Genomic DNA, 27,938 nt, shown 5'->3' on the forward strand with positions numbered 1-27,938 from the left:
GTGGTTCAGTATATGTGTGTGCAGGTCACAGTGTTGGGTCCAAGTCCCTGATGGGTTATGGGTAAATGTTTCCTGCAGGGAATAGATAAAGATCCCCTGGAGCTGCTGGATCATCATTTACTGATGGCTGCGGCTGCTGCAGACAGCTCTGTGTTGAAACTATCATCATCATTATCAACCCCATTACACTAATGGAGGCGCCCTGCCGCTGATATTAATACAGGTTATTAGCAGCCCGTGACATCATCAGTCATCAGCCAGAGCAGCCCAGAAAGGACGATGTGGTATCAGCATTTATCACGTCAGCGTTACAATAGCAAAGGGATGTGACATCATCACTCATAAAGTCACTCATGTGAGGCTAAAACGCGAAACATCGCTCAGACAGTGCAGAACGCAGCGCGTCTCACACACTGTCACATCTGTCATATAGACACATCAGTAAAAAATGACAAGGCAACAACAAAGACTGTGGAATCTAAATCATGTTTAGTTTAAGTATATAAATAATACCTAGTGCTAAAAATCAAAAAGTAAAAGGTAAAAGCTTACTGGGTAATACAGTTTCTAATCAAAAGTATTTGTAAACATGCAGTTTGACTTAAAAAAAAAAAAAAAACTAGACTGACATAAATCTTTGCATAAACTTTTTACACTGCCACCTCTGAAAAAGTTGAATATTAAGCACATAAGTATAATATAAAGAAAAATGTTGCCCTTTTTAGCTTGAGGTGAAACTGTGGAAACAGCAAATGCCGAAAGGTCTTATGGAATAAAATTCCAAGTCATAACAATCAGTTACACAGTAGCTACACTACTCTTCACTATTGAGCAGTGTAGCTTTCAATTTTGCTTCAGTTTTGGTCATGATTTTTATCAGGATCTGTCACTTTATCACACAAATTAAGTTCCTGTTCTGCTCATTAGATGTTACTTAAGCAACTTTGCATGATTCTGAAAGGCCCGTCTCTCTTTAGGTTTCGTTTAATTGGCTACTCCTCGTAAATAGAGGTTTAAACAGCAGCTAGCTGTTTTTTTGCCTTGTAGAGTTACATGAGGAGTTAAAGGTAAAAATATAGCAGGAATGACCTGTTGGCTTCGCACAAATACTGGAGACAATTCGTTTGGCTCTGTAGCAAGTTTGACAAATGTATCTACCTGCACATGAAATCTCACAGACACATAGAGCCACAGCGAGTGTCAACATTAAGTAGCAGAGGGGGCTGTTAATCAGTTTCAGCTGGTTTGGTGTCTTTGCGGGGAGACAACCCCAAAACAGGAATGGTTTTACAGTTGGAAAAACCTGTGTTTTTCTTATTGGGTTTGCACACATCTCAGGAGAGACTTTGACCACCTCTCTTTACAAACTAAATCCTTTATGCTTCTTGGCTGCTGTGTGGCAACTAGTAGCTTCAGCTTTTCCACAGATAAACTCTGAAATTACTCAGACTGTAAATGGTAACTGTCAGTATCTCAGTGTTTAAAAATTCAGTTTGGCTTTGTGAGGGAGTAATGCATCTGAGTGAGAAGCACACCCTATTTCAGGGCCTGTTTTTAGTATGAACTGTAATCATTTTGGGTCTACACCTTGTTCTTGGTTTTATTGGTTAAGACTGGTCTGAACTGGCTTATTATTATTCATATTACTGGAAGATATTACTTTTACCAGCAGACACACCCTAACTCCAGCTCTGGGCACTTTGAGGACGGTATCTGGGATCAGACCATAGAACCTGAACGTCGACCTTGACAATGTAGGCCAGAAACGCTCATCTGACGGCTGGGTCAGTATCTGGAGACGACTGTCAGGAGCTGTAATGTAGTTAGATCGAGAGAGTAACGGCAACAGACAGCAGTGACAGGACAAGAAAGGAGGGGGATGGCGGGAACAGATGGAGACAGATGATAGCACAGGAGGGAAAGGAGCTCGAGGAGAGAGAAAGGATGAGGAGGGTAAAAGCCTATGCAGAGAAAAGAGGATACATAGATTGATTGAGGAAGATTTAAAAAAAGAAAGAAGACAGAATGACAGGGGACCCAGGGAGCTCTGGGGTGAAAGACTGCACTGCTGTCTATTTCATTACAAATGGCTCTCAGCTTTCTGCCAAACTTAATTTTAGTGGCATTAATGTGGCTAAACACATCTCTGACCACTTCTTGGTCTGGTTTTTGGTGACACAATCCTTAAAGCATCTTGAGTGCATTTACAAATTAGGAATGCATTTTTCCTTTCTGTCGAGTGAGAGATATTTCAGATTCAATTGAATGTAAGAACCGAGCCTGGAGAAGCTTATAGACACTGGAAGCAGCAAGTGAGGAAAGGTCTTAATAAATAAAATCCCAAGTCGTGACAATCAGGTAAATTCTCTCCAAAGATTTGGAATCACTGCTAAGCAGAATTGATTTCAGTTTAAATGAAGTTTAAACCATTAGACGAAACTGATGACGCTCATTTCCATCTTCACATATTTTATTCTTAGACTTAAAATTGAACACCATCTCTCTTTTAGCCAGGGAAACTGAGCCTTTAGAGCAGCCTGAAGTCTGAGTTCTTCGCTCTGGGTCTGGATTATATTTACATAGGCTGACATGATTATTTGAAATTTCTTGGCCATTTTGGCCAGCAGTGTGCATATTACAGAGAAGAGAGAAGTAAAACATAATTTCAGATTCATTTGAATACACTCCATGTTGCTAAGTTGCAAATTGAGTTGCAAAACTGACATGCTTCTTTTTATTCATAGTGACTTTTGTAAAAAGCAGCCTTACTTTAATCCATCTGCAGTATGGTGCTGAATCCAAAATGAGTTCTCACTTTTTCCTTGCTGTGCCATGATTATCTTTTCAATCTGACTCTACTTCACTCTAGTGCTCCCTTCCTAGACTTTTGTCACAGGGAGTCTGAAGGAAATTTAAAATCATTGTTAGCGGAAGTGACCCAGTAAAAAAATAATAATAATAATAATAACACCTAAATTGGTCTGTTTTATATTAGGTAAATCAAAGCTGTGTCCTTTCTGTACAGCAGGTTCTGAAATACTGTTTTGATATAAACCACTGACATCACAGAGGTATTTAAAAGTGTCGTTGGTTGCTGGAACCCTTTTTCTTAAAAATTTGTGTCACTGTTTCGATACCAAGAGCAAAAGCTCCTGTTTGAAGGAGCAATAATTAGCACATAAGACATCAGGAGATGGCACTTAAAGAAATGTGTGTTTATTTAACTGGATGTTGGATTTAGGGGCTTGGCCCCTTTGATAGGAGTCTGAATAGAGGCAGCTCACATCCACTAAATAGTCATTGAACTGGACCTTTCCACTGTGTTGGTGCCTTTTGTGGTATGAGCAATCCAAGAAGTTTGAAATTCCAGTGCATTATTAGTCCATTACTTAGCAATCTTCTATGTGGAGCAGTTCTTTTCAAGGACCAGAGTGTAGGGCCCAGTGCTGATTGGAAGACACACAAAGTGCTAACTCTTAATTCATGTAAATGGGAGGAACAGCAAGCCAGCCATCTGGCTCGCCATGCTGGCCCTCGCCTTGGGAGAAGACATATTGTCACTCATCTACGTGGATATAGCTTCCTTTCTGACTTTCAGAACTTTATTACCTGGAAGATTGAGCGTGCATCAAGACAAAAATTAGCAGGGAATTTAAAAGCCTGAAAATCACTTGGAATATGAAACTAAAACGTTGTAGGGGATACGCAGCGCGTGTGGATGATGAAACAGTGAATGAAGGAATGCCTATTTATACACAAACTGAAAGGGAATTGAATGCAGGGGGTAAATGAGATGCGCATGTACAGGACAGGACACAGAAATAAAAAAGAAGTGAGGTTAAAAAAACAAAAATAAAACAAACTCAGAATGAGATAGAGGAGGGACAATGACACCAATCTATAAATTCAAGAAACTGGGAAACACCAAAATAATTTCTGAATTCATTCCTTGAAGAGCACAAAGCAAACAGAAACCAGAGGCTCAATAAGGAAACAACACAATAGAATAATGAGGAAATAAAAGTTGTAATTCAAAGTCTAAGTAAAAGAAAACAAAACCTAAGCAGAAACTTTGAAATGAAAACAAGACACGCTGAACTAAACATGAGCACAGGGAGAAAACACTAAGGCCAAAGCTAGAACCTAAATTTCACATCAGTTCAGTTTTATTTATATTTTTATCAAATCACAACAACAGTCACCTTGAGGCCCTTTTTAGAGTGGAATAAGGTAAAGACCCTACAATAATACAGAGAAAACCCCACCAATCAGTCATCACACATGAGAAAGCCCTTGGTGACAGTGGGAAGAAAAAAAACCTCCTTTTAATAGGAAGAAACCTACAGCACAACCAGGCTCAGTGAGGGGCAGACATATGAAGTAACCGGTTCAGGGCAAGAGGAGGAAGACAGGACAAAAGAGAGCCAGAGATGAATAACTAATGATTAAATGCAAAGTGGTGTATAAACACACACAGAGTGAAAAGAAGTGAGTGAAGAAGAAGCACTCAATGCATCACGGGAAGCCTCCAGCAGCCCAGGCTATCTGCAAGGCTGACGACAAGAACCAAAAACTCTCAAATGACATAAAAGGATACAAATCAAATATAGAATCAAACCACAACCCAATACTAATAAAAACGAAGAGCTCAAGAAAAAAGACACAACAAATAAACCTGAATACAAAAACTTGAAGAGCAATCTAAAACACAACGTCAAAGTACAAAAGTGAGATGAGCTAAATACAAATATCAAGCTCAATAAAACATAACTGAATAGATTTAAAATAGATTTAAAGAGTTAAAGGAAAATTCAGAAGGCTAAAGACAAGCAGGTTTGTGTGTCTGCATGATGCACCTGTGCATTTTATTTATGCAGCATGCTACTTAAGTATGATAAGTTAGCATCCAACTTTTAATCAAACTCCATCAAACATGATGGCAGCCAAACACTACTGTTAAATCCAAAACCAATGGGTGACATCACAGCCTCCGCTTTGCTCCAATTGTGATCTGAAGAGCTCTGAAAGGAAAAAGCCAAAAACATAATAGGTCCCCTTTAAGGTAAAAGTTCTGCTATATAAGTTCCTCTTGCTCATAGGTAGAAACAGGCCTTCCCCCACCATATGCTATTAAGGGGGAAAAAAGCACAGAGCTCTCTAACCTGAAAAAGCTTTTTTTGTCTCCGAGTTGCCTGAGGGTGGAAACGAAAGCTAGAGCAGGAAATAGGACTGAGGTAAAACCAGCAGTAAGGCCATGGGAGAGAAAGTGGACTTGATGAATGAGGAAAACAGAGAGCAAACTGGGGGGAAGAGAAGAGTATACGGGGAACAGGGAGCGCACTCTGGCTGCATAATTGGCACGCGCACGCACAGATACCATTTCCCCCACAGCTCTGGAGCGGCTGCTACATTAGCCTCGTTAGATATGCAAAGCGGGCCAATTAGCAGCTCAGTGTGCAGGAAGTGACACGTTCCACCTGAAGAAGCGCAAAAACAACGTCAGTGTCCACAGCCAGCAATAAATCATGCCTTTGTGAGTCACTGTGTGTGCAGTTTCGGACACACTTGAATTATGGGCTCATTAGTTATAAACTCCCCCCCAAAAAAACTCATTTGAAACTACATGGAATGGAATTTGTTCTCCTCTCCAGGAAAATATCAATCGTTGCATCCATTGTACTGTTTTCTCACCAATATATTGCTGTGAAATTGACTGAAAACACAAGACAAACAGCTGCAGTGAGGTGCGTGCTGCTTTTGATTCAAACCATTTCGAGGTGTCAGGCTGTTTCCTGCAAGTGGAATCCCTCGCAGCACACCAGCACCATCAAATCCAACAGCAGGAGGATACAATGCTATCTCTGCTGCAGAGAACACAGATTTGTTTTTTACTCCATGGGGCATTTCATATGCAGATCATCGAGGACTGAAGGTTCAAAATGCATCTGCAATGAGTGGAAATACAACTGCACACTTGATTTAGACCAGTACATTGGTTTCATACTGACACCAAGAAGCCACTGAGTAGAAATCACCACTGATCTGTGTCAGTAAATATTGTACCTCAAATTTTTGTATTAAAATCCTAATAGTTTATACTTTCATAGAAGAATAAAAGGACAGTGATTTGTGCAGTTAAAAGGACACACCTTCCATCTCAGTAAAGATCAAAGCACCATGCCGCATGCATGTTAACTTAAACTCTGTTTTTTCCAACACCTAACAACCTTTTAGTTCCAGGGTATCACACAAGGCTTTCAATTTGTGCTAAATAAGTGATTAATAACAATTTCTGTCACTAAATCTAGATAATTCAATCAGATATGTTTCAAAAACCATCAACTGCACAAATACAGAGGAAACGAACACTCCGCCATCTCCAAGCTAGCACACAGCTACAACCTCCTGTGTGGACACACCTGTCAGTCAAAGCAGCCCCACCCCTAACTTTAAGTCTCATCAGTATCCAAAACACCAAACGGATTTGTGTGCAAGGCTGTAAACATGCTTTTTAAAATGGGAATCAAGTCCAAGTCAGGTTCTGTGAAGGCTTTTTCTGGAAACATAAGAAAGCTTGTAAGAAAATGAACAGTGAGGCACATTATCAGACCACCATTGTGCAGCTATACAGGAGGAGAGAGGAGGGACAGAGCCCCCCGAGTAGAGCTGTTCCCACTGTCATACACTCATGACAGATTTAGCCTACTATTATTAGTTGACAATAGCGGACAGTTATCAAACAAAGAGTGAAACAGTATCAGTATCATCTGCTGGTTCTTTATTTTTTTATATGTGTAATGGAAAGTAATATGATACATTACATGTGTAGTTATTACGTTTGTTCTGATAGACTTGTTTTCCTGGTGATGTTGCATTTCTATATCTCAACAATAAAATGAGTTTAATGTACCCTGATATTTATTGTAAAACCAATCCCCCACCCTCATATGTTTTTATATCTGTTTGATGGTTTGCTGGTGTATTCCTTTTCTTTGTTATTGTTGTTGCATGAAACCATCAACGGGAGTGTGTTTCACACGACTGCCTTTCTTCTACTCTTTTTTTAGTGCATTACGCTTTCTTTGCCGGCAGATTTTCTGATTCTTCCTCTTCTCTTTTTCAGGTGCTGGTTTGGCACACTCGCACAGAGAAACCACATCTCGCAAACGAGCCCAAACATCGAAAGGACACCGTCGCCATCGAGGTGTGATCGGGGCTGCCCGTCATCTCTTGGCTGAGACTTCCAGCAGCACTCTGCTTTCCTCTGCCTTTCGGGTTAATACAATCTGCTGGTGATGGACAGAGTCTCTGAGGAGCTGCATGATTCAAGACTCCTTGCTGTCTTTCAAACATGCTCTGTGAGAACTGGATAGCACCAAATACCTTTTACAAACTGGAATGACCTAGACTGTTCATTTCCTCGCATCCACAGCCTGCTGATGTAAAAAGTAAATGTTACTAGAAATGTAACATATCGTGTTGCTGAACTGAAAAGTGCCATGTGAGACGCATCGAATCATTGATATGTTTTTTTTAATTAACAATTCTGTGTCCTAATTAAAACCATGAAATTGTGATAGAATTGCTAAAAGAAGAAAAGGCTTGTGTGCCGGATGTGAGGCATACTGCTAAGGTTTCCTAGTGTGAAAGGAATGTTTAACATTTTTGTAGGGATGCACTGATACCAACACCAGTATTGTTTACCCGTTTGATACTGTGTTCATGTAGCTACTCTGATAACAGCTGTCACACAATGCTAACCTCTCCTCTAGGAGTTGGCTCTCCCACTAGTTTGTAAAGTCCTGTTCCCAAAACTTTGAGTTCAGTGTTATGACTGTCATCAGCATTTTTGAAACCAGACATCACAAGCACAGCTGTGAAACTGAAGGACACTACATGTTTATAGGGTAGCTGCTTTTCAGTCCACAAGTAAGCCCACCCTAAAGTATATTCTACTTTATTGTTCTTGTGGACACTTATTGGGACTAAAATTTGCAAAATAAGAATTGTGTTGTATTCATTAGGATTTAAAATGTGTGATTGAGATCATAAACTCATCAGGAACGTTGTTACTGTGGATTAAGGCCTTTCTAGGCTGCCACAGGGCGAGAGGAAGAGGACACCCTTAGTAGTCTATTGAAGACTCAATTAGAAACAGCAACAGAGGCAGTAAGACAACATACCCAGTCACTGCCCAAAGTCTGCAAATCCAAATGATATTAGACAGAGGTGTGGACTCGAGTCACATGACTTGGACTCGAGTCATTAATTTTATGACTTTAGACTTGACTTGAAAAAATGTTCTAAGACTTGTGACTTGACTTGGACTTTTACACCAATGACTTGGGACTTGAATTGGACTTGAACCGGTTTACTTGAAAAGACTTGATATTTTACCCCAAATATAAAATTTAACATGCATATTATATGGAGATTGAAAATGTGACGTCATTCACGGGTAGAACCGCAAAGGATTCTGGGAACTCGTGGCAAGCGGTACTAGCGGACGCAGGCTTTCAATTAAAATCAGTTATACAGCGATAAAAAGAAACACAAAAATGTCAAGAAGCTGTTGTATTATTAACTGCAATAGCCGGTCGCATGACAGCCACGGGAAGCCGACGGGTAAAGAGATCGGTTGTTATCGGATTATGTCGTTGAAGAGAAATTGTTCGAGCCATGTTTCCGAAGTAACAAAGAGGCGACTGGATTGCAGCCATTCAAAGACCAAATATAACGTCCCAGAACACTCCAGCTCACATGTTAGTCTGCTCCAAGCATTTACACAAAGGTCAGTCTGCTGTTGTAGTTAATGCGTCATTTTTTTAACATAATTGGTGATATAGGTTACAAGCAAGTCTGGCGCTGAACAGAAATTGTCGCGCTATGCTCCTTTGTTTATTGTGTTTATTGTGCATAAATAGTGAATTGTCCTGACACAATATTGCGTTTCGCTTCTGTTATTATGGTACATTGACAAAAACATATACTTTTATTCACAGGATAAAACAGTTGTTTTGTATCACTAATTGCACAGTAGGATTACAGCATACAATATTGTTGTCACTGCTACATTTCTGTGATGCTACCAGAAATTATTTCCACTGCTAATTAATTACCATTGAGCTCAAAGGTCCTATTAATAAACGGTTAACGAATGTGTATTTATGACGACGATTTGTGAGACTGGTAAACTTATGATACGTACGATGGTCTTTACTTTCTACACGGTGCATTTCAAGGTCCTGCACCCATCCGTCGGTAAACTGTACCTGGGCTTGTTGCAGTGACCTGAAGTTACTAAACTTCATGAGTGTATGCACTCACACCAAGAAGCGTATAATTATAAATATGCATATAAATATGCTAAGATGAGATAGCTGACTTCATCTAACTTGCAAATGTTGTCCAGGCTACGTTGGTGATGCAGTTTTTTTTAATGTGTATGATATTTTTGTCATGTGATTTTAAAGCTGGTCCTACAACCGCATCCAAGAATAACATGCAGCTTATCTCAGAACTGTCGGTGAAAATTATTCTTGGAGCTAGGTTTAATTGAGCTGCATTTTAAAGAGGTGCAATTTCACAATTTGTGTATATTTTCTACGTTCACTATTTTGTCATGTGTTGAGAAAAACACAGATTTAAAAATTACATGGTCTAATATTTACATTTAGCATAAAACTGCAACATGCTTTTTTTCGTTTTTTTTTAAAGACTCGAAATGACTTGAAATTCAAAGTTTCAGACTTGTGACTTTACTTGGACTTTTACACCAGTGACTTGAGACTCGACTCTGACTTGCCTGACATTACTTGAGACTTGACTTGAGACTTGAGGATAAAGACTTGAGACTTACTTGAGACTTGCAAAACAATGACTTGGTCCCACCTCTGATATTAGATGGCCTTAAAGGAACATCAGTTTGATGATACAGAGCCAACTGAGCATTCATGTTACAGGAAACATTTATTTGAATTCTGTAATTAAATATCTCTGTTCTTAGTATTGGCAAGTACCCTAATGTAAGTTTGATTGAAAAAAGAAGAAGGTATTTCTGGATCCCTACAGTTTTAGAAACATGATTGTTTACTGGTACCAATTTCACACCCATGCCAAAAACTGGCATCAGAAGGCTTTCAACATAAAATTAGCTTAGCGTGAAGACTGGAAGGTAAAATATAATTATTTAAAAAAATAACCCCAGTAATGACCCTAAACACCTCCACACATCCTGTGTTGAATTTTTGCTCATTGTTAGCTAAACAGAGCAGAAATGGCTATCCTGATCCTTTAAGGAATCTGGCCGAATATCTTGCTAGCATTCTAGCAAGATTACAGTCTTTGCTATAAAATGCAACATAACCCACTACAATTTAATTTAAAAAAAATTCTAGAGATAATGTAGTAACTAGCTTCAAATGTGTTTGTAGAGGCATCTTTGAACTTTAATTAGGGGCAGGCAATTAGCTTTCCTTCTCTGGTAGTTTTTATGCTAAGCTAGGCTCCAACTCTGTAATTAATAAAACATTTTTTCCAACCTCACTCTTGGAAACTGAAGAAAGTGTATTTCCTAAATTACTGGGACATTACTATTCTTCCCATAATTCCCCTGAAAAATTTGGGTGTGTTTAAAAAAAAACAAAACAGTTTGAATCCTTTTCATCAAAGTTTTAGCTCAGATTTCACAGTAATGTCAGTTCGACTGCTGGCTGTGAAATGCCAATCAGATTCTGTCAGGAAAAGCCGCCCCGGTCTTCTTTGTTTAAATTAAATCACATGAATGTCTCAAAGTTAATGCTGTTAAGGTTGATTGATGCCTAAATACTATTTAATTATTAGAATGAGCTGATCATATAAACCTAATGAAGTGACAACATGCGTTTTCTCCTCCGTGTATATGAGGAATGTAATGAAGTTTGGAAGTGGCCCACATCAAGTAACAACACTCCTGACAAGCAGCCATCAATAATGTAGCATCTGTGAGCTGACAACATAGGAAACCCATCTGTCAGCAGAGAAGGAAAAAGAAATGGAGAAGCTGGTATATAAGCGGTACAACACAGGCGGCCACTTTCACTGTTCTAATGTGCAAAGAGCTCTTTTCCTGACAGCAGTATTGTCCTGAGCACTGAAGTTTAGAGGGGACTGTATGTACAGTTGTGTTTGATGTACACACAAGAAATAAAAACAAGCCTTATTATCCAGGATTCAACAGCTTTTATTTCAAATGACTCACTTGTAAAACAGGCATCAGAAAAAAAAAGGAGAAAAGAAAGTAAAAGATCTCAAAAAGATAAAACCATATTTTTAGAGTCATTAAACAAAGATGATCACAGAAAATTTCCTGCATATTTACAGTTTTAATGCATAAAACACATCTTTTTCCCTGTACTAGGCACCAGAAAATGTAAACACACTGGAAATAAACCTGGATGACATTAAGTTATTAAGAATATGTTGTTATAAACGTTCTCCCACAGAGTGCTACAGTTATTGCATGGCAGAGGGACCCTGTACAGACATGAATCTCTGCATCGGCGCTCGGCAGTGTGATCTGAAGAACTGAAGAGTAATGATGATGTAATGATGAACCCATCAAGGATTTTCATACAGGTCCACTTTAATCTACCACTGTTCAGTCCCATTCCCGCTGCCAATCTAGCCCTCTGATTGGTCATCCAGGTTTATTTGCTGCAGACTAACTGTGCTTTTCTTGTACTACACACAACAAAACATCACACAGCGAATGGCGGAACATACGGTTACAGCATCATACATGGAAGGACAAGCATTCTGGGTGTCACACTGGTCCAGAATTTCAAATAAAAAGACAGATTTCCAACTCAGTAGTTGGGACCAAACTGCCAGTTCTTCTATATTTACCACTCAACAAAAATCTGAGACGCAGAATCACAATCAACCACTGATACAGTACCTGCTCTGCTATTTAAAGTTTAGTTAAGACATACTGTTGTGATCCCAGGATTCCAGTGGTGATTTAATTTCCCTCAAGGCGCATGGGAGAGGGTGCACACTTCAACAACAAGGAATATTTTAACTGGGTTGGAGCCCAGTCTGCACTAAACCTAACGCGTTTGGTTTTAAAACACTTCAAAACATCACAGCGAGGCCACCAAAGGCACCCAGGGGACTGCGGGACCGCCCAGCAATTACTGAGACTTAAAGGGAATGTTTGACATTTGAAGGTTTGTGTTGTTTTTTTTAATGCAGCCATCAATTTGAGTAACATGGACAAGTTTACCTTCGGTTGACAAAGTATACTGGATAATGAGATGTGTCTCTACACACATATGTGTGTTTGTGTGTATAAATACATATAACGATAAAAGACATGTCAAACAAAGCATCGGCTTTGTTAAGCATTAGCTCTTTTAAATAACTACGCTAACTGTGCTAATGGCTTCTGTTTGTTAAAGAGATGTATGTTCATGGTACTCAAGATGAAAGAGTGCAGTTATTGCAGTCTGTCCCTGTCATGTCGCTAGATAACTAAGCAGATGAGTCGGTGACCAGTTCCAGAAAATTCTTTTAGCTAGCACCTGTAGGTTAAGAATTGCCCTAGCGCTATGTAGCAACTAGCTGAACGGAAAGATTTTAAACAGTTTTAAAAAGTCAAAAATAAAAATAAAAACTGAAAACTACACATTGACTACACACATTGATGTTTGTCTGACATATAAGCGGATATGTAATAAGGATAAGCTAAGGGTCGAGTAACTCTGGCACCTTAATTGTGAATCAATTGCCGAGCAGCTAACAACATACAATAACGCAAAGTCTAGAAATCAGGAAACCTGTGATAATATATTTACATTTACAGTGTGAACTGTTTGAATTGCGATACATTGGAGATTTTGTTTAACTTTAGAGAGACTTCAGTTTGTTTGTTTTGGTTGTTGTTTTTGGATCATTTTGAACAGTACCAGATTAGCATATCTACATATCGTCTGCTAAATTAAGCTAACTGCATCTAACTGCTAGCTTCAAGTTTTACAGCAAACAAAGTTTTTTCTTCTTTTTTCAAGAAAATATGTACTTATATATTTAGACCTGTGGATGTGTGGGGAAAACAGTAGTTTTAGATTATATGTCAGCAAGCCCAAGCATAACACATTTTATTTCTCTAACTTTAAAATATTATAATTATATAATACTTTATATAAAAAGTATTACTATCAAAACAAAAACCATAAAATAGAAAAGAAAATGGAACAATTTAGGCTATTTAATTGTTTATTTAAAAAAAAAGTCTACCATAAACACAGAGATTTATTATATACCTTGGGCAAGTGGTTTCCCCACAACTGAAAACCACTGGTGTAAGTCATCAGTACACTGTCTGCTGTGGGAATAAGCTGAACCCTCAGAGACTGAAACAAGACAGCTTGACTTCACACGTTTCAAAGGGAAAATGGTTGAACTGTTTGATCATTAGTGCAAAAATAAAAGTAACACCTACTGTATTAGCAGGTCAGCGAGACCTCATTTTTTTTTAGCAGAGGCTAAAAAACCTTCGACCAAAGTTTTTCTGAGCTGAAGCATTGACCTCTCTCCCCTGAAAAAACCCAGGAGATTCACTTTTTTTTTTTTCACATAAATACAGTACTGCTTGGACGATTATCTGCTACGAGGCTGTGCTTGCCCTAAAGGAGCAGGAAGGGAAGGAAGAGGGACCATCACAATATACAGTGCAGAGAGAAGGGAGAGGACAGGTAGCATAGACCAACCACAAGACAGCCATATCTACTGCAGATACTGAGAGACTAACTATCCAGTTTGGTAATGATATCACCTTAGTATTACAGACACTTGGAGTCTTTGCTCCAGCAGCTTTGTTACATCTCTTTTGTTTTCTTTGTCTTTTTCCGACAACAACAAAAAGGAAACCAGAAAAGAAAAGGAAGTCAACTATAGACGCAACATAGCGGTTGCCGGGTTTTTTTCGTTTTGTTTTTTACTGCTCCAATCCATTGTGATGTCATCTTGGCCCTCTAAAGGAACTGCGGTGAAGGTGTGTTGGGGCACACGGACTGTCCTTGTTGTATATAATCAGAGCTGAAGGTACATGGATTGGTTGGAAAATATGGGTGTTTTCTTGCCATGTCGCTGCCCTCCACTCCCCACCCCACCACCACATCCTCTGGACCCCATCCTCGTCACTTCCACAGCTGAGTGCTGAGGGTCTGGCCTGAAGCCGGGGATGGAGCTGCGGGCCAACCGGCCCCAGGGGTGCCTGATTGGCTGGAAGCAGCTGGCGCAGGCCCTCCACCACTCAGAGCCATGCCTGACATCTGCTGGGTCATCTGAGATAGAAAACAGAGGAGAAAAGTTACTGTTTGAGTTCATCAGAGCAAACACAGAGTTATTCTGTCATTTCAGAGCCTGGAGGTGAGTGTTGGGGTTTCTCCATCCTTTAACTCCACTTCCTGGCTTATTTCCAACCCTCTTTAACATCCCCTCTGTTCATAAATGCTCCCTGCCCTCTCTCCTCTCTTTTCACAATCCCTCACCCTCTTCCACATCCCTAACTCACTCCCCCTTCTTCCCTCCATTCGGTCTTATCTATTATGAATGTGCTTTGGTGCAGTGCTGCTCACTTATCTGGTCATCAGAGAGCTGAGAGCGTGTGTGTAGGTACTGTGTGTGTAGTAATGCATGTGTGTCAGCTAACCAAGCACTCATCAGCTCACCGTTCCATCTTCTGCACAAAATGCGCGTGTGCGCACACACACACACACACACACACACACACACACACACACACACACACACACACACACACACACACACACACACACTTTCATGCACTGTACAGCTGCGTTAGTGCGGACTACTGACTTCCATACACTGGGGTGAGGGCACTTTGGTCATCACATTTTAGGCAAATGTAGGGTTCAGACTTTCAGTCAGCTTCATGTTTGGACTTTGTTAGGGGTACTAAGAAAGGAGTGAATGTAATAGGTTAATAAAAGACAACTATATAAAACCAACAAACCCAAAGCATCTCAGAGGCAATTTATGTTCGCTGAATAATCTCAGTTGTAAAATGTAACCTCATACACCAGGGTTCAGAGAGCATAAGAAGATTCAGATATAACACTTTAACACCTCTTAATACCACTGGGGTTGGACACTATGGACATGCTTTATTTTTCGTTTTTTATATAATATCATATGATATGATGGTGTGATGACTGTCCATATGTTCAACACCTTTTCTCTAAGTTATTTTTCATCCTTACACATAACTTGGACATCTATGGTTGGATTTCTTTGCATGTGTGGATTGGATGGGTTGTTACAAACTGCTGAGAATTTCATGTCAATAATATATTTACTTAGAAAATTAGTGATGTGTTCAATACTTATTTTACCCCTGTATATATTCAGAAAAACACTTCTAATTATATGAGTTATGACTTCTGCTGCAACAATCAGATGTTTGGGTGAGAATTTGATGTAAAAACACATCTGTGTTTACTACCAACCACAGATTACTTGAGTATTGTTGCTGGCCCACCCCTTTAGGACCACAACTTACTGACGGATGATTGCTTTTCAATCAACAAACTGTCTGAATTCCTCCATCAGCTGATGTGATCCAAACGCACAGTGGCTGGATGTATGGCTAAATAATGGATCCTGACCACCCTCTGCACGTATTCAACACACTGCTGGCCACTGTTTTCAAATTCAAATGTAAGAAGGACTTCATTTCATATTTTTGGATTTAGAATTTGATTAATTGAATTCCTTTTTCTTTGTTTCTATTTTTTTTTTTTTTAAACATTTTTAAGCACATCTGTTGGGATTATTTTTGCATATTTTTACATATTTATTTTTGGCCTTCAGGCTTCTTCTGGGCATATACTCTAGATAAGCTACTGTGGTGCCCTGCACTCCCAGCTTTAAACCCTAAGACACTTTTTTAAAAGGGTGAATCTATTCATGAGGCCAAAAACAGGCTGTAAACATTTCCATTTCATGGCTCAGCTTAGGCATTTTAACATGCGACTGAATGGGAACTGACTCAATTTGGAGCCTCGAGTGGCCATTACATGAACTGTAGTTTTTGGTAATTGCACATTTTATTTTTTCATTTTATTTAATTTCAGTTGCACCACATGAACTTTGTCTTTTGTATTATTACAGTTTATATATTTTGAATTAAATGATAAGGACTGATAATGAGAACTTGCTTTCCCATTTTTGTTAACCAATAAGTAGCTAGCAACAGTGGCATGGGAACAGACAAAGGCAAGAAGGGAACAGTTTGACATCAATAAAACGCTCAAAAACATGTTTAGAAAAACAGAGCGAAGCGATGAGAGGATTGCTGTGGGGGATGTGGCAGTCCTGAAGACATTAAGAGGGAGAACAGGTGTTGTTGCACCATCATGAAACATTTCTGTGCCAAAAACCCCCGAAAAAAAAGTCAATGTAAATCCCTACATGCTGCCAACCCATATGGAAAAGATATATACATAAATCTTATAAAGTTTGTATCTGTCTTGTGTGAAACTTGTATGAAAAGCATACAAGAGTGAAAACAGATATAAAATCCCTTGAAAAATTATATAAATGAAACTTGTATATTTTGGATACTTACTAAAACAATATATGAAAGTAATGAGAAAGTGGCCACTTTCATGAGTAAATCATATAAGCCTGATATGATTCACTATATGAAGTAAGCCACATCTTAAGCAAGTCTTTTATAAGTTTTTAATATTTCTTTTTCTTATGGGAATGCTGTGCAGAAAAACTGAAAAATCATGCAATGAGGATACAGTGAAGAAAATATTAACAGTGAACTGAGCTGATCTGAAATTCTATTTTTGTAACTTCTGTGTCACATTTAAAAATTCATTCAGATTTAGCCATTGAGATCTAGGCTGAATAAAGCCAACCTGAATCGCTTCATGACTCATCTGCCAGGCCCTGAAAACTCATTCACATGAAAGCTGGTGAATGCTGCAAGTTCTCTTGAATCCTTTCTGGACGAGACAAAAGAATGAATGTCTTTGTGGACTGAGCTGTTCTTTTTAGACATCCACTGTATTTCATGACTGCCTGCTCTGAACATTGGACAGAAATATACATTGGGGATTTCACTGATACAATCTGAAGCACCAGTGAAGTAAAACATTATGCAACTGTAGTAAATACATCCTTTTAGGTTGTGACCACAGAAAGTATTCAATAGACGAACTTCAGGCTCTGTAAAGACGCGTCTTTTCCTGGTAATGGTTCACGGGGGTATGATTTCTGTGTAAAACGTAATATTTCCTCTTTCGATTTAGAAAACCAGATTGCTCTAATAAATAACTAATATAAAGAAAGAAAGATGCATTTAAGAGACCATGGGAAGAAAAGATTAATGTAGACACAGTGATGCAGTTACGGCAAAAGCACAAGTGTATCTAAACACATAAAGGGGGATTGCTGCTGGTGTCTGTTTCACATCTTTCCCTGGACAGACAATTTTTCACGTCCAATTTAATTTTGTTCTATCAGATGAACTGTTACTATGCTTCCACATTATAGACTGCAATCACCTGCACCAGTTAAGTACGAGTTTAATAATCTAAGAGCATTTCTGTCAGGGATGTGATTAGAAGTCACCGAAACTCTCTGAATGTTGGACTAATCTTGGAAGCACTTACGTCACCAAAAGGAAATCCTACAGCAGATGCTCCTTCAGTAACATTAGCTCTATGAATGGCCATGAAGTGGGCCACTGCAACATTAGTGAAGGATTCTACAATATACAGGCATGTGAAAAATACAGTTTTGAAACACTTTAGGCAAAACCACATCAACTGCCAAGGAAGGTGGTGGAGGGGTAATGATTTGAGTCACGGGACTTGGGAACCTCGCAGCGATTGAGTTGTATACCAAAGTATTCTAGAGTCAAAATGTGAGGCCCAAATTGGGTCATGCATCAGGTGAAAGATCCCCAAACAGCAGCAAATCTACACCAGAATCACTGAAAAAGTATAGACTGAAGGTGTTGCAGTGGCCCAGTCAAAGTCCAGACCCTCGCCTGATTAAAATGCTGTGGCTGGACCTTAAAGAGCTGTGACCCGTGATGCATGTGAATGCATGTTGTGGACAACATCAACAGAACAATGTGTTGCACCCATACAGTTTATGCAACAAAGCTTTGTTAGCCTCACCCTCCTGAGACCCAGCACATTCACTATGTCCTCTGCAGTGGGAAAATCTGAAAGATACTTTTTTCCTTGGTTCTCAGGAGGTTAGATAGTGAGTCTTAACTTTTCACCTTCTTGTCCAAATAAGGTTGATTGCAGCTCCAAGAAAGACACTATCATTGAGGCTTCAAATTGGGAAGCCAAGAAACCAGTGCATGGCATCATGGTGGCTATGACCATCTGTTATATACAGTCTATGGTATTATTATGTAATTTCATTCCAAATTGGCTGGAAAACAGTTATAACCAATGATCAAGTCACACAAATCATCAAATTTCATTCTGCATTCTAAGTAGTATTAAAAGATCCTAAATCAAAGGTTATATACTAAGTAATGTACTGTTCTGGGCAGAATTAGGAACAAAGGAATAAAGGCATGTGACAGAATAAAAGAAAAAAAACCCTCATATTATTATACAGTAACCCTGGTTATAAAAAAGATTGAATAGCTGATTAAAGCTGCACCTCTTGGGCTTTTACTACATTGGTGAGGTTATTACTGCACCGAGCTCCACACAGAATTGGGGAACAGATCTAAGTGTGAATCTATATATTCACAGCAACTGGAGTGGGCAAAAAGCTAAATGTTAATCATCATTCTGACTGCACTTTAATACAGAGATTTATATTTCTTCCTGTTACCTGGCCCATATTCCACTGTCCTTGCTGCATGCTGTACATGTTCTGTCCTTGGTTGGCAGGCATCGCACCCTGCTGCATGCTCATGTAGCCCCCATTTGGCAGTGCCATCCCAGACACCATGGCCCCAGACCCCATCATGGTGGTGGTGGGTGGGATACTTCCAGCCACTGCTGTGGCGTAGCCCTGCGGAGTGAACTGCATCTGAGGCTGGCCCATGTACACACTGCCTGCAATACAAGACAACAGAATATGCCTTCAAACTTTGCCTTCAAATTCAAATATAAGAATCTTCAGGAAGTCAAACATCCCAAATTACAATCAATAAAACAAACAAACGTACTAGCACTCATCCTGTAAAGATGTTGAGAAACAGTAAAAACATAAAAACAAACGGGGAATGCACAAAGAACAGTGAGGTGAAGAGCTGCAGGTGATATCCTTTGACTGGGATTTCATTGAAGAGTGACATCTCTAACAGGTCACCAAAGAGTGCTGCATTCAGTGTGTGGCAAGAAGACGGATGATAATAGGGAAAGGCAGATTCTTGACATTTTTATTAAAAATGATGACCTGATGAACCTTCTCAGAGCCAAAGAGCCACTAGCTGCTCTTGTATTGCCCAAATGCCATCAGCAATGCACTGGGTCACCGTGAAAAAGTGATAAAACGCTCTGGTGCAACTTGAGGCAGATGAGATGTGTAGTTTGAGGACCTTGGAATTTTGTCTGTTTTTTGAAGACAATGTTGTTAAATTGGCTTTGTGAGACAATGACCTTCAGTTGGTACTAAGGAGGTTTTCAGCAGTGGTTGAAATAGCTGTAATGTCAGCATTTCATAGTCTAAAGATACAGTGTCTTTCCTAAAAATGAATTGCTTCCTGTAGGCTGGCACTAAGTTGCCAGGCTTTTACTGCAGCCACCTTCAGTGGTTTTTCTGTGGGTCTCTCTGCCTTCGGTAACTGAAAGTATGCTCTTATGGACTGACATCAGATGACTGCATTGTATTAACGAATATACACTTTCTTTCCTTGAAAAATTGTAGAGTTGCTATAGCAATATGTTTTGGGTCATTTTCAGTGAAGTGGTTGGCTTTGTCACCTCACTGCAAGGTACTTGCAGTATATAGAATAAAGTCCTGTATGCCTGTATGGTGGGAAATCACACAAACTGGTTACTGTGCAAGTACAAAAACAATTTCCATTTGTGCTATGAAGCTGTATCCAATCAGTTTTGAAGCATTTGGCTCAATCTGAGCTCATGAGTTCATCCTTCTACTTCTGTCATTTACATCATTAATAAATAGAACCTTGGTTCTACCATGTTCGGCAGATGAGTTTCCTCCCTACTGTGGCTGGACTCTTTCTCAGGGCTGGACTCTCTCTTTCTCAAAACTGGGGACCGAAAGTTATGTTCCAACTATAGGTTGATCACATTCTTTAATCTCCCTGGGAAAGTCTATGCCAGAGTACTGGAATGGAGAATCCTTCCATTACTTGAACTTCAGATCTAGGAGGAATAATGCGGTACGGGTCTACATGTGTTTTGTTTACTTCAAAGGCTTCAATTGGGGGGTTCTTTGGGAAAATGGGGTATTTGGTCCATTGTAAATGGCAATTTGGTACCTGTGCAACCACAGCAAGAGCCTAGTCTAAATTGCCAGCATTTAATGTGGCTCATTTACAGTGGGTGTTTGATTCTGCCAAGGCTGCCTTTAATCACCGATTCTGTTCATAGTTTTTATGAACAGAATATCTAGGTGTAGCCAGGTGTTGGAGCGTCTACACTTTGGTGGCTTCAACATTTCATCTTTGCTTTTTAAAGATGATGTTCTATTTTGTTGCCTTCATTAGGTTGTGTTCCGTTCCTCGCACTGGAATGGTTTGCAGCCAGGTGTGAAGAAACTGGAAAGAGAATCACCTTGATTCTCTGCCAGAAAACAGGGAAGTGCACACTACAGGTTTTGAGTTGCTGCCCCAATTGGAGTAGTTTAAGTATCTCAGGATCTTGCACTACCAAGTAGATCTTGTAGTTGGTCAGGGAAGAGTGGAGTGGGAGATTGACAGACAGATTGAACCAATGTCTGATGCATGATAGGGTGAGTAGCTTGGTCATTCAAAAGTAGAGCTGCTGGTGATCCACAGTGATTATGTCTCCTAGGTGAGATGTTTTGGGCATGTCCTACGAAGAGGAGACCCCCAGGCCTCACCGGAGATTTGTCTGGTGTTGGAATTTTCATGTGTATCAAATGGACTTTTGGCTGAAACAATCCTTGGATACAAGATATGACATCCACAGTTAGCTCATTTAAACCAGGTGATGAGGCTCAAGTTTCCTGTGCGACTTCCACTGAATGTTTTCCAGGAAAAGAGATCCTGACCTCTTACCAGTTACATAGTTCACCCGGTATGGGAACACTTCATAATAGAGCTGGGCGATATGAGATTTTTTCATATCACGATATGTTTTTTTCATTTCAGGCGATAACGATATCTATCACGATATAAGCCAAATAACTATATTTGTAAGATTTAAATGTGCCGTTGCTCACAAGTAAAATGTGAAATAATCAGCAGCTTGTTTTTATTTAAATATTTATTTCCCATAATAAGTTCAACAGGGTAGATGTACTTAAGGAACATGAGACTTTTTCAGATAAATAAAGGCAAATATTGCAAACTACACAAAAGGCAGCCACTAAAGCGTTTAAGTTTCAAAATAGAACAAACGAAACAGACTAAATTGTCAATTCCACTTAGAAACAAAATATTAATTCTAAAAATAAATCTTAGTTTGTTTTACAGAAGAACAGACAAAACTGACTAACTTTTGTCAATATCAAGTAAACTGAGAACTAAAAGGAAATTCTCAATCTCTCCTTGTTGTATAGCTGAGCTTTTCAAACAGTTTTAACAGTTACTTTAGTCTGACAAAAGCCGAATGACGAATTAGCGCTTCCAGTCAGAGACTGAGGCTACGTCCACACGTACACGGGTATTTTTGAAAACGGAGATTTTCCGTTTTCATTTTAAAAAATAATCCCGTCCACACACAAAGGGAGAAATGAAGGAAAATGCTGCTGAAAACGCTGCTATGAACATGCCAAAGCAGCAGGTGGCGCTAGATTCCTAACCGTGCAGAAATATTGGCCAATCAGAAGTCTAGAAGCCTCGGTGGGAAAACGTAAACAAAGCTGGGGCATAGAAGCAGAACCGAGTCGTATGTGTGGACGGACAGTAACTGTGTGTATATGTAAGCATTTAAACACTGCAGAGAGTACAATTAACAGTATTGTAGAAATTCATTTCACCGAAACAATAACGTGGCGCACAGTGTGACGCATGCACCAGTTTATTGTATTTCCAGACTTGCTTTCGGCACAATTTACAGTGCTCGCTACTCTGTTTTTTGTCAGACTTGAAATAGCCGAAATACCTTCACACTACGGAACTTCTATGGCTCTTCCGTTCGACAATCTCTCCGGCATTGGAACCGTCATCTGTTTTCTCTTCGGTCACGCTCGGTTGATTTTTCTAGTCGGCACACTCATTTCCTCCATTACGCGCTGGCTCCATTACCCGCTGGCTGCTTCCCAAACAAACACACGTGCGGCTTGGCACTTGTGCTGTACGTAACAAGTCATGCGACGTGATGCTGCGGCTGTGATTGGTTCGGCTCTGCGCTACTTAATTTGGATTGGCTGACCTTTTTTTTTTTTTTTTTTTTTTTTTGAGGACAAGATCTATCGCGATAGCTTAATTTCTCTATCGAGTAAAAGTTATATCGCGATACATATCGTTATCGTTCTATCGCCCAGCTCTACTTCATAACCTCACAAGAAGAAACAGAACAGGTTGTTGGGAAGAAGGACATCTGCAGAGTTAGCTTGATACCATCAGGCAGGCAAAAACAAACTATTTTTGCCTGCTTCCCTGCTTTGCTCTGTGCATGTACAAAATGAGAGACTGTCCTCTCATATTATAATATATCCTCTTTAGCACAAGTCATAATGCCCCACAGGTTTTAGTCTTTAGCTGTTATAAAGCCAAAAAAATCAGTACAGATCCATGGACAAATAGCTAATCCACAGATCACTGACGAAGCAATGTTTTTTGGCCTTCTGTATATTCTGACATTCTGATCACCTCATTGTTGGCTGCACTTAGAGCCTTTCCATTGCAGCATGGATAAGTGCACACAGTCCCGCGCACACATACAGTGCATGCAGGATGAAAGTCTGATTTTTGAGCATTAGCCTGGCAAGGTTCTTTTGGCTTTGATCTCAATCTGCATTTATTTGGATTCAGAGAGGACAATACGCAGAAAGCCCTTCATTCCATTCCTAATCCTTGATACATCAGTGTAAACATGGAACACTATAATCAATGCATGTGCCTGCTGTAAAAATCTGCTGCCTGTTTTCTCCCACCAAGCAGAAAACATGCAGCACTAATGCTTTCCCACACAGGCTGATGGATGATGTATGTGTGAACATCCGCCTACCTATACATCCTCGCACAGGCGCTCATGCACACTCTCCTGACACTTCAGTCTTTACACATAATAACTGTGAGATGAAAGCGAACCTGCAGACACTTCGCTATTTTTACTGCTGCACTGGGACCCTAGTAAATGCAGTGTGAACTAGACGTCCCTGCTTTTCAGCACGCTGACCTTTCATCTTTACTCTCCTACGTTTTTATGATGCATCTTCCCTCTAACATGCATGTGTGTGTACAACATTGCCTAGGTGTGCATCTGTTTGTGTGTAAACACCTAGGTCTGAGTCTGCAGCCTTGTATTTATAACCTGCACGTCTTTGCCAGCTTACGAGACGCCGTGTATGTGTAATGTTTGTTTACGCGCTACATTCACAAGACATTTCTACTGCGAGGAACCTTTAAGTCCTTTTTGAACACATGTCCTTCAGCTTGCACATTAAAAAAATGAATTACATTAAGAACATCCTTGAGTGTCGGTTTAAGTTACAGGTTGAGCAGGCAGCTGTATTCAGCCAGGCTAAACGCAGCAGCCCCAGGCCTTCTGCTGCATGCTCTGGACTTCTTTACGTTTCCTTGGACATGTTTCACCTCTCATCCGAGAAGCTTCTTTAAAAGTGCATATTACTCCCACATTAGGTTCATTGGCTTCACTAGCTAATTCTAGTCTTGGAAAAAAAGCATGGGGTTCTCTTCACATACAAAGTTCTGAATCATTGCACCACTTGATATTTTAAAGATCTCATAGATCGTCCCACTTCAGCTGCACTTCAACTTCCTAAAGTTTCTAAAAGTAAAATGGGAGGCAGCGACATCAGCTGTCAGGCTTGGAACAGCTCCCAGTTTGGGTTCAGAGTCAAACACCATCCATTTTTAAAATTATTAATCAATTTTTAAGATTAAGTTTGATTAATTAAAACCATCCCCTAGTTTTCTGCTTCAATGAAAGGCTGCTGTGGGACTTTCCTTGATCCTATGATCCACTGAGTGTTTTCTTCTCCCATTTCCTCTTTTACATGCCACTAGTACATGTCAGTAACTTCTGTCTACTTTCTCCCGCAATCTGCGTCTAATCTTGTTTATTTTTTAAGCTCTTTGTTCGTCTGTTTCCCTCTTGTCTTCTAAATGTTCTGATGTTCGAGCCTCATTCAGGAGGTCTCTGTTTTAGCAATCAAATGAGAGAACTTCATTGATTGCTCTCTCTCTGACACTGTGATGCCTTTACCATATAGTGTTTTGAGATGACTGCTGTTGTGAAATGGGACTATATAAATATAATTGAATTGAATGTAAATTGAATTTCAGTCCTCTGATCCACGAGTCCAGTAATGCATATAAATCGTAACTGCCGAGGTTCTTTGTGTGGGGCTATTACTGTAGCAGTAATATTTTCTGCTGAGTGTGTAACTGGATCTCAGTGTGTCTGTGTGTAATCAGATTGCTCAAAATGCATTTAAAGGTTCCTTTACACATTTTCAGATCTGATTACATACAGACACATTAAGATACAGTTACACAACTCTCCAAATGCACTTGCCGGTACTTTTGCTACGATAACAGCTCCCACACCTCTTGCCTTAACAGTAACTATTTTCTGCAGTGGCAGCATGTAATCATTAAAAATGTAGGCTCCCATTCTGGGGGTGATTCTCCAAAGAGGTCACAAGGTTCATGTGAGTGTCCAGAGATAAGAACAAAGCTTAGAAAAGCGTAACGTACAGCAAGTTTTTGTGGAACGTGTATGGGTACCATAAATTGTTTTGTAGGTTCCAAAAAAATACTTCAAACATCCAGGATTACGAAATCTTGCATCTTTTGTTTAACCTGATCAAATCATGATCTTAATTATTAAATTATTGTACTGATGAAGTCAGTGTCAGGAGCTAAAAAAAGAAAGAAAAAAAAAGATACTTTCTAGTTTCTGCAGAGTGAAGATACAAAAAAAGCTGCCGTTCCATTAAGAGTTATAGAATGTATCAAAAGGTTCTCAAGGTCCAAAAGCTCTTAATGCCATAAGTTTTCATTTTGTGTGCATCTGTAAAGGTGTCAGGCTATGAGCAAGTAAGAATTCTCTTGATTAATAGATCAGCTTTACCAGACAAACACACACATACACAATGTCAGCAGGGTGTGAGTGAGCTCTCAGCCTCTGACTGCTCTCCAAAGTCAGCCACAACTCCACTTGTTTATGTTGTTTTCCACCAGTCTCCTTTTTTCCATCTCTGAAATGTAGACCAAAAATAAACACAGCCTTTTGGCCAGGCTAAAATGTTCTCTTTGCACAAGCAGACACACTGCTGCCTTCATTTGCAGATTTCCAGCCACTTGCGGATCATTTTCCAAGCTATAAACGGATCATCAGCCTTTTAGTCCTCTTAAAACGTTGATATGATGAAGATGTTAGCAATAATTTGACACTTTATAGGTCAAACACAAAACAAAAGTGTAATTTATTTCGAGTTTTGAGGCGGCACAGTGGTGAAGAGGTGCAGACTGTCACCTCATAACAAGAAGGGTCCTCGTTCAATCCTCCCGGCCTTCTTGGGGAGTAGGTTTCAGCTCATGGCCACAGAAACAATGGTGCAATGCAATGCATGCAATTAAATGAAGTTAAATAGCATTTTTATTTATTTATTGTCATTGTCAAGAACAATGAAATTGCGTTTGGGGCTTCCATACAACCCCAAAAAAATAAGAAAATAATAAATACCCCTTAAAACCCAAGTGTACATATTTAACCCAGTGTGACTCCAATGCAATAAGACAATCCTTAGCAATAATGTTCGTAGAAATTCAGACAAAGACCTGAGAAACATGACAAAATACAACAATGCAACCCATTCAATATTATTGTACTGTGAGATATGATATCAGATATGATAGTTATTTATTTAAGAAAGAGGGGGGGGGGGGGGGCAGGAGGGGGAAGAGAATAAAGATATGATGCACCAATGCAGACCAGTTAATTGCTATTAAGAAGTTGGATATGGTTATTGTCCGTGAGAGGGGGGCAGAGAGTAGCGAAAATAAAGTGAGGATTAGTTTTGTTCGGCGGCTCTTGAGAAGATTAAGAGGTCGAGAATCAATGCCAAGCTCACTGCTACACCATCTTTGTGGGTAACGTCCAACCCCATGTTTGAGTGCGGTGTGTAGTTGTAAACAGTTTAGCCAAGACCACTGAAGTTTTTACAGCTGTAATTTAGATTTGGAAGCAGGAAGACCCCCCAGCACTGAACAGAACTGAAAGCCAGAACCTTTATTGAGCCTTGATTTGAGGTGGGTTGCCAAGTGGCTGGCACATGTGCAGCCCTAGTGGGAGAATATCAGCGGAGTATTGAAGATCAGCTTTTCTGCCAGGATTGAGCTTTGTCTCCTGTCTGAACTAACACCATGCTCGATCTTTTGTGGAACGGCTAATATAAAACCGATAATAAATGTGATTTTTTTAAACAAATTTTTAAGCTTTTGTGTCGGTATAGTTCAGTTGACAAAAGACGCTCAAGCTCAGTAAACACATGAGCCTGACCCAAAAGAGAAAGTGGCATGAAATCACAACTCCTTAGCAACAAACTGTCAATCTTTATTTTTTCCCTCTACCAGTCTTAGAAACACCTCCTGCAAACTGTATCCTTTAAAAAGACCTACAAACTTGAGTGACTCTGCTTGAATTGAAAATGTGAGTTTGAGTCAATTGACCAAGCTGCTTTGACTTGATTAACAAAGGGTTAATAATAACTGCTGGCTGTATGAGAGCATGTGTGTTACCTTGTCCTGGAGCAGGCTGTTGCTGGCTTTGTGGCTGACTGCCCACTGAGCTGCTTGCGTACAGGGACAGGATCGAGTCTTTAGATAAAAGCTTCTTCTCCTCTGCTTTCGCTGTGGTAGTGGTGGAGGTAGAGGAGGAAGAAGAGGAGGAGGTGGAGGGGTCCACCTGTGGAGTTGTTATACTGGAACCAGACTGTCAGACAGAAAGACACAGGGCAAGGAGAGAAGCGTCATGAATATATAGACTTTCATCCAGACAGATTATTTCTCATACACTACAATCATGTAGTTGCTCTTGTCACCATACCCTAAAAATATACATGTAATGTAAATCTCACCTAATCAGCAGAAAGAACCAGACCAGAGAAACAAGGCAGAGGAGCTTAGATTTGTTTTCTCACCTATTCTGTCTTACCTATTTTAATCTTTAACGTACATGAGAATAAACATGGTCATAGTTTCAGATGATAATGCCAACGTTTGTGTTAGACCCCAGTCACACTGGCAGAAACACAACACCACCAACACCAACCAGCCAACTTGCCATTTACTCTCTGAGCTGTAGGGGAAGTGTTACGAGTGTGACACAAACAGCAAAGGGAGAATATTTGCCTTCATATTAAGAGCTGCACCTGCAGGAAGGCACAACTTTTAATTTGAAGGAGAACGTTTTTAGTTTTCCATCGTGGTTACTGCCGCTTGTGTGTTGGCAAGTCTTTGCAGACAAGTCGACATCTTCCATGCAAACTACGGGCAGCTGGGCAATCTACCAGCATCCAAAGCACTCACGAGTTTT

General features: G+C 39.8%; 2 protein-coding genes across 6 annotated transcripts in view; one reads left to right on the top strand and one right to left on the bottom strand.

Moving 5' to 3' along the window:
• The window catches only part of b3gat2 (beta-1,3-glucuronyltransferase 2 (glucuronosyltransferase S)), a 58,698-nt gene extending 50,884 nt beyond the window's left edge, over positions 1–7,814 (top strand). The window contains exon 4 of the mRNA XM_026189786.2: positions 7,124–7,814. Coding sequence (XP_026045571.1) covers positions 7,124–7,210 — 87 coding nt within the window. The 3' untranslated portion in view covers positions 7,211–7,814. The remainder of the gene's footprint in view (positions 1–7,123) is intronic.
• Positions 7,815–13,768: 5,954 nt separating this feature from the next.
• LOC113034599 (stromal membrane-associated protein 1-like) overlaps positions 13,769–27,938 on the bottom strand; it is a 148,396-nt gene continuing 134,226 nt past the window's right edge. For all 5 annotated transcript variants that reach the window (XM_026189299.2, XM_026189301.2, XM_026189300.2 and 2 more), the window contains 3 exons: positions 27,143–27,335; positions 18,883–19,109; positions 13,769–14,327 (listed from right to left, as the gene is read on the bottom strand). In XM_026189299.2, coding sequence (XP_026045084.1) covers positions 14,181–14,327; positions 18,883–19,109; positions 27,143–27,335 — 567 coding nt within the window. In that variant the 3' untranslated portion in view covers positions 13,769–14,180. The remainder of the gene's footprint in view (positions 14,328–18,882; positions 19,110–27,142; positions 27,336–27,938) is intronic.

The sequence above is a fragment of the Astatotilapia calliptera genome, chromosome 13 (assembly GCF_964374335.1).
Source record: "Astatotilapia calliptera chromosome 13, fAstCal68.1, whole genome shotgun sequence".
NCBI lineage: Eukaryota > Metazoa > Chordata > Actinopteri > Cichliformes > Cichlidae > Astatotilapia > Astatotilapia calliptera.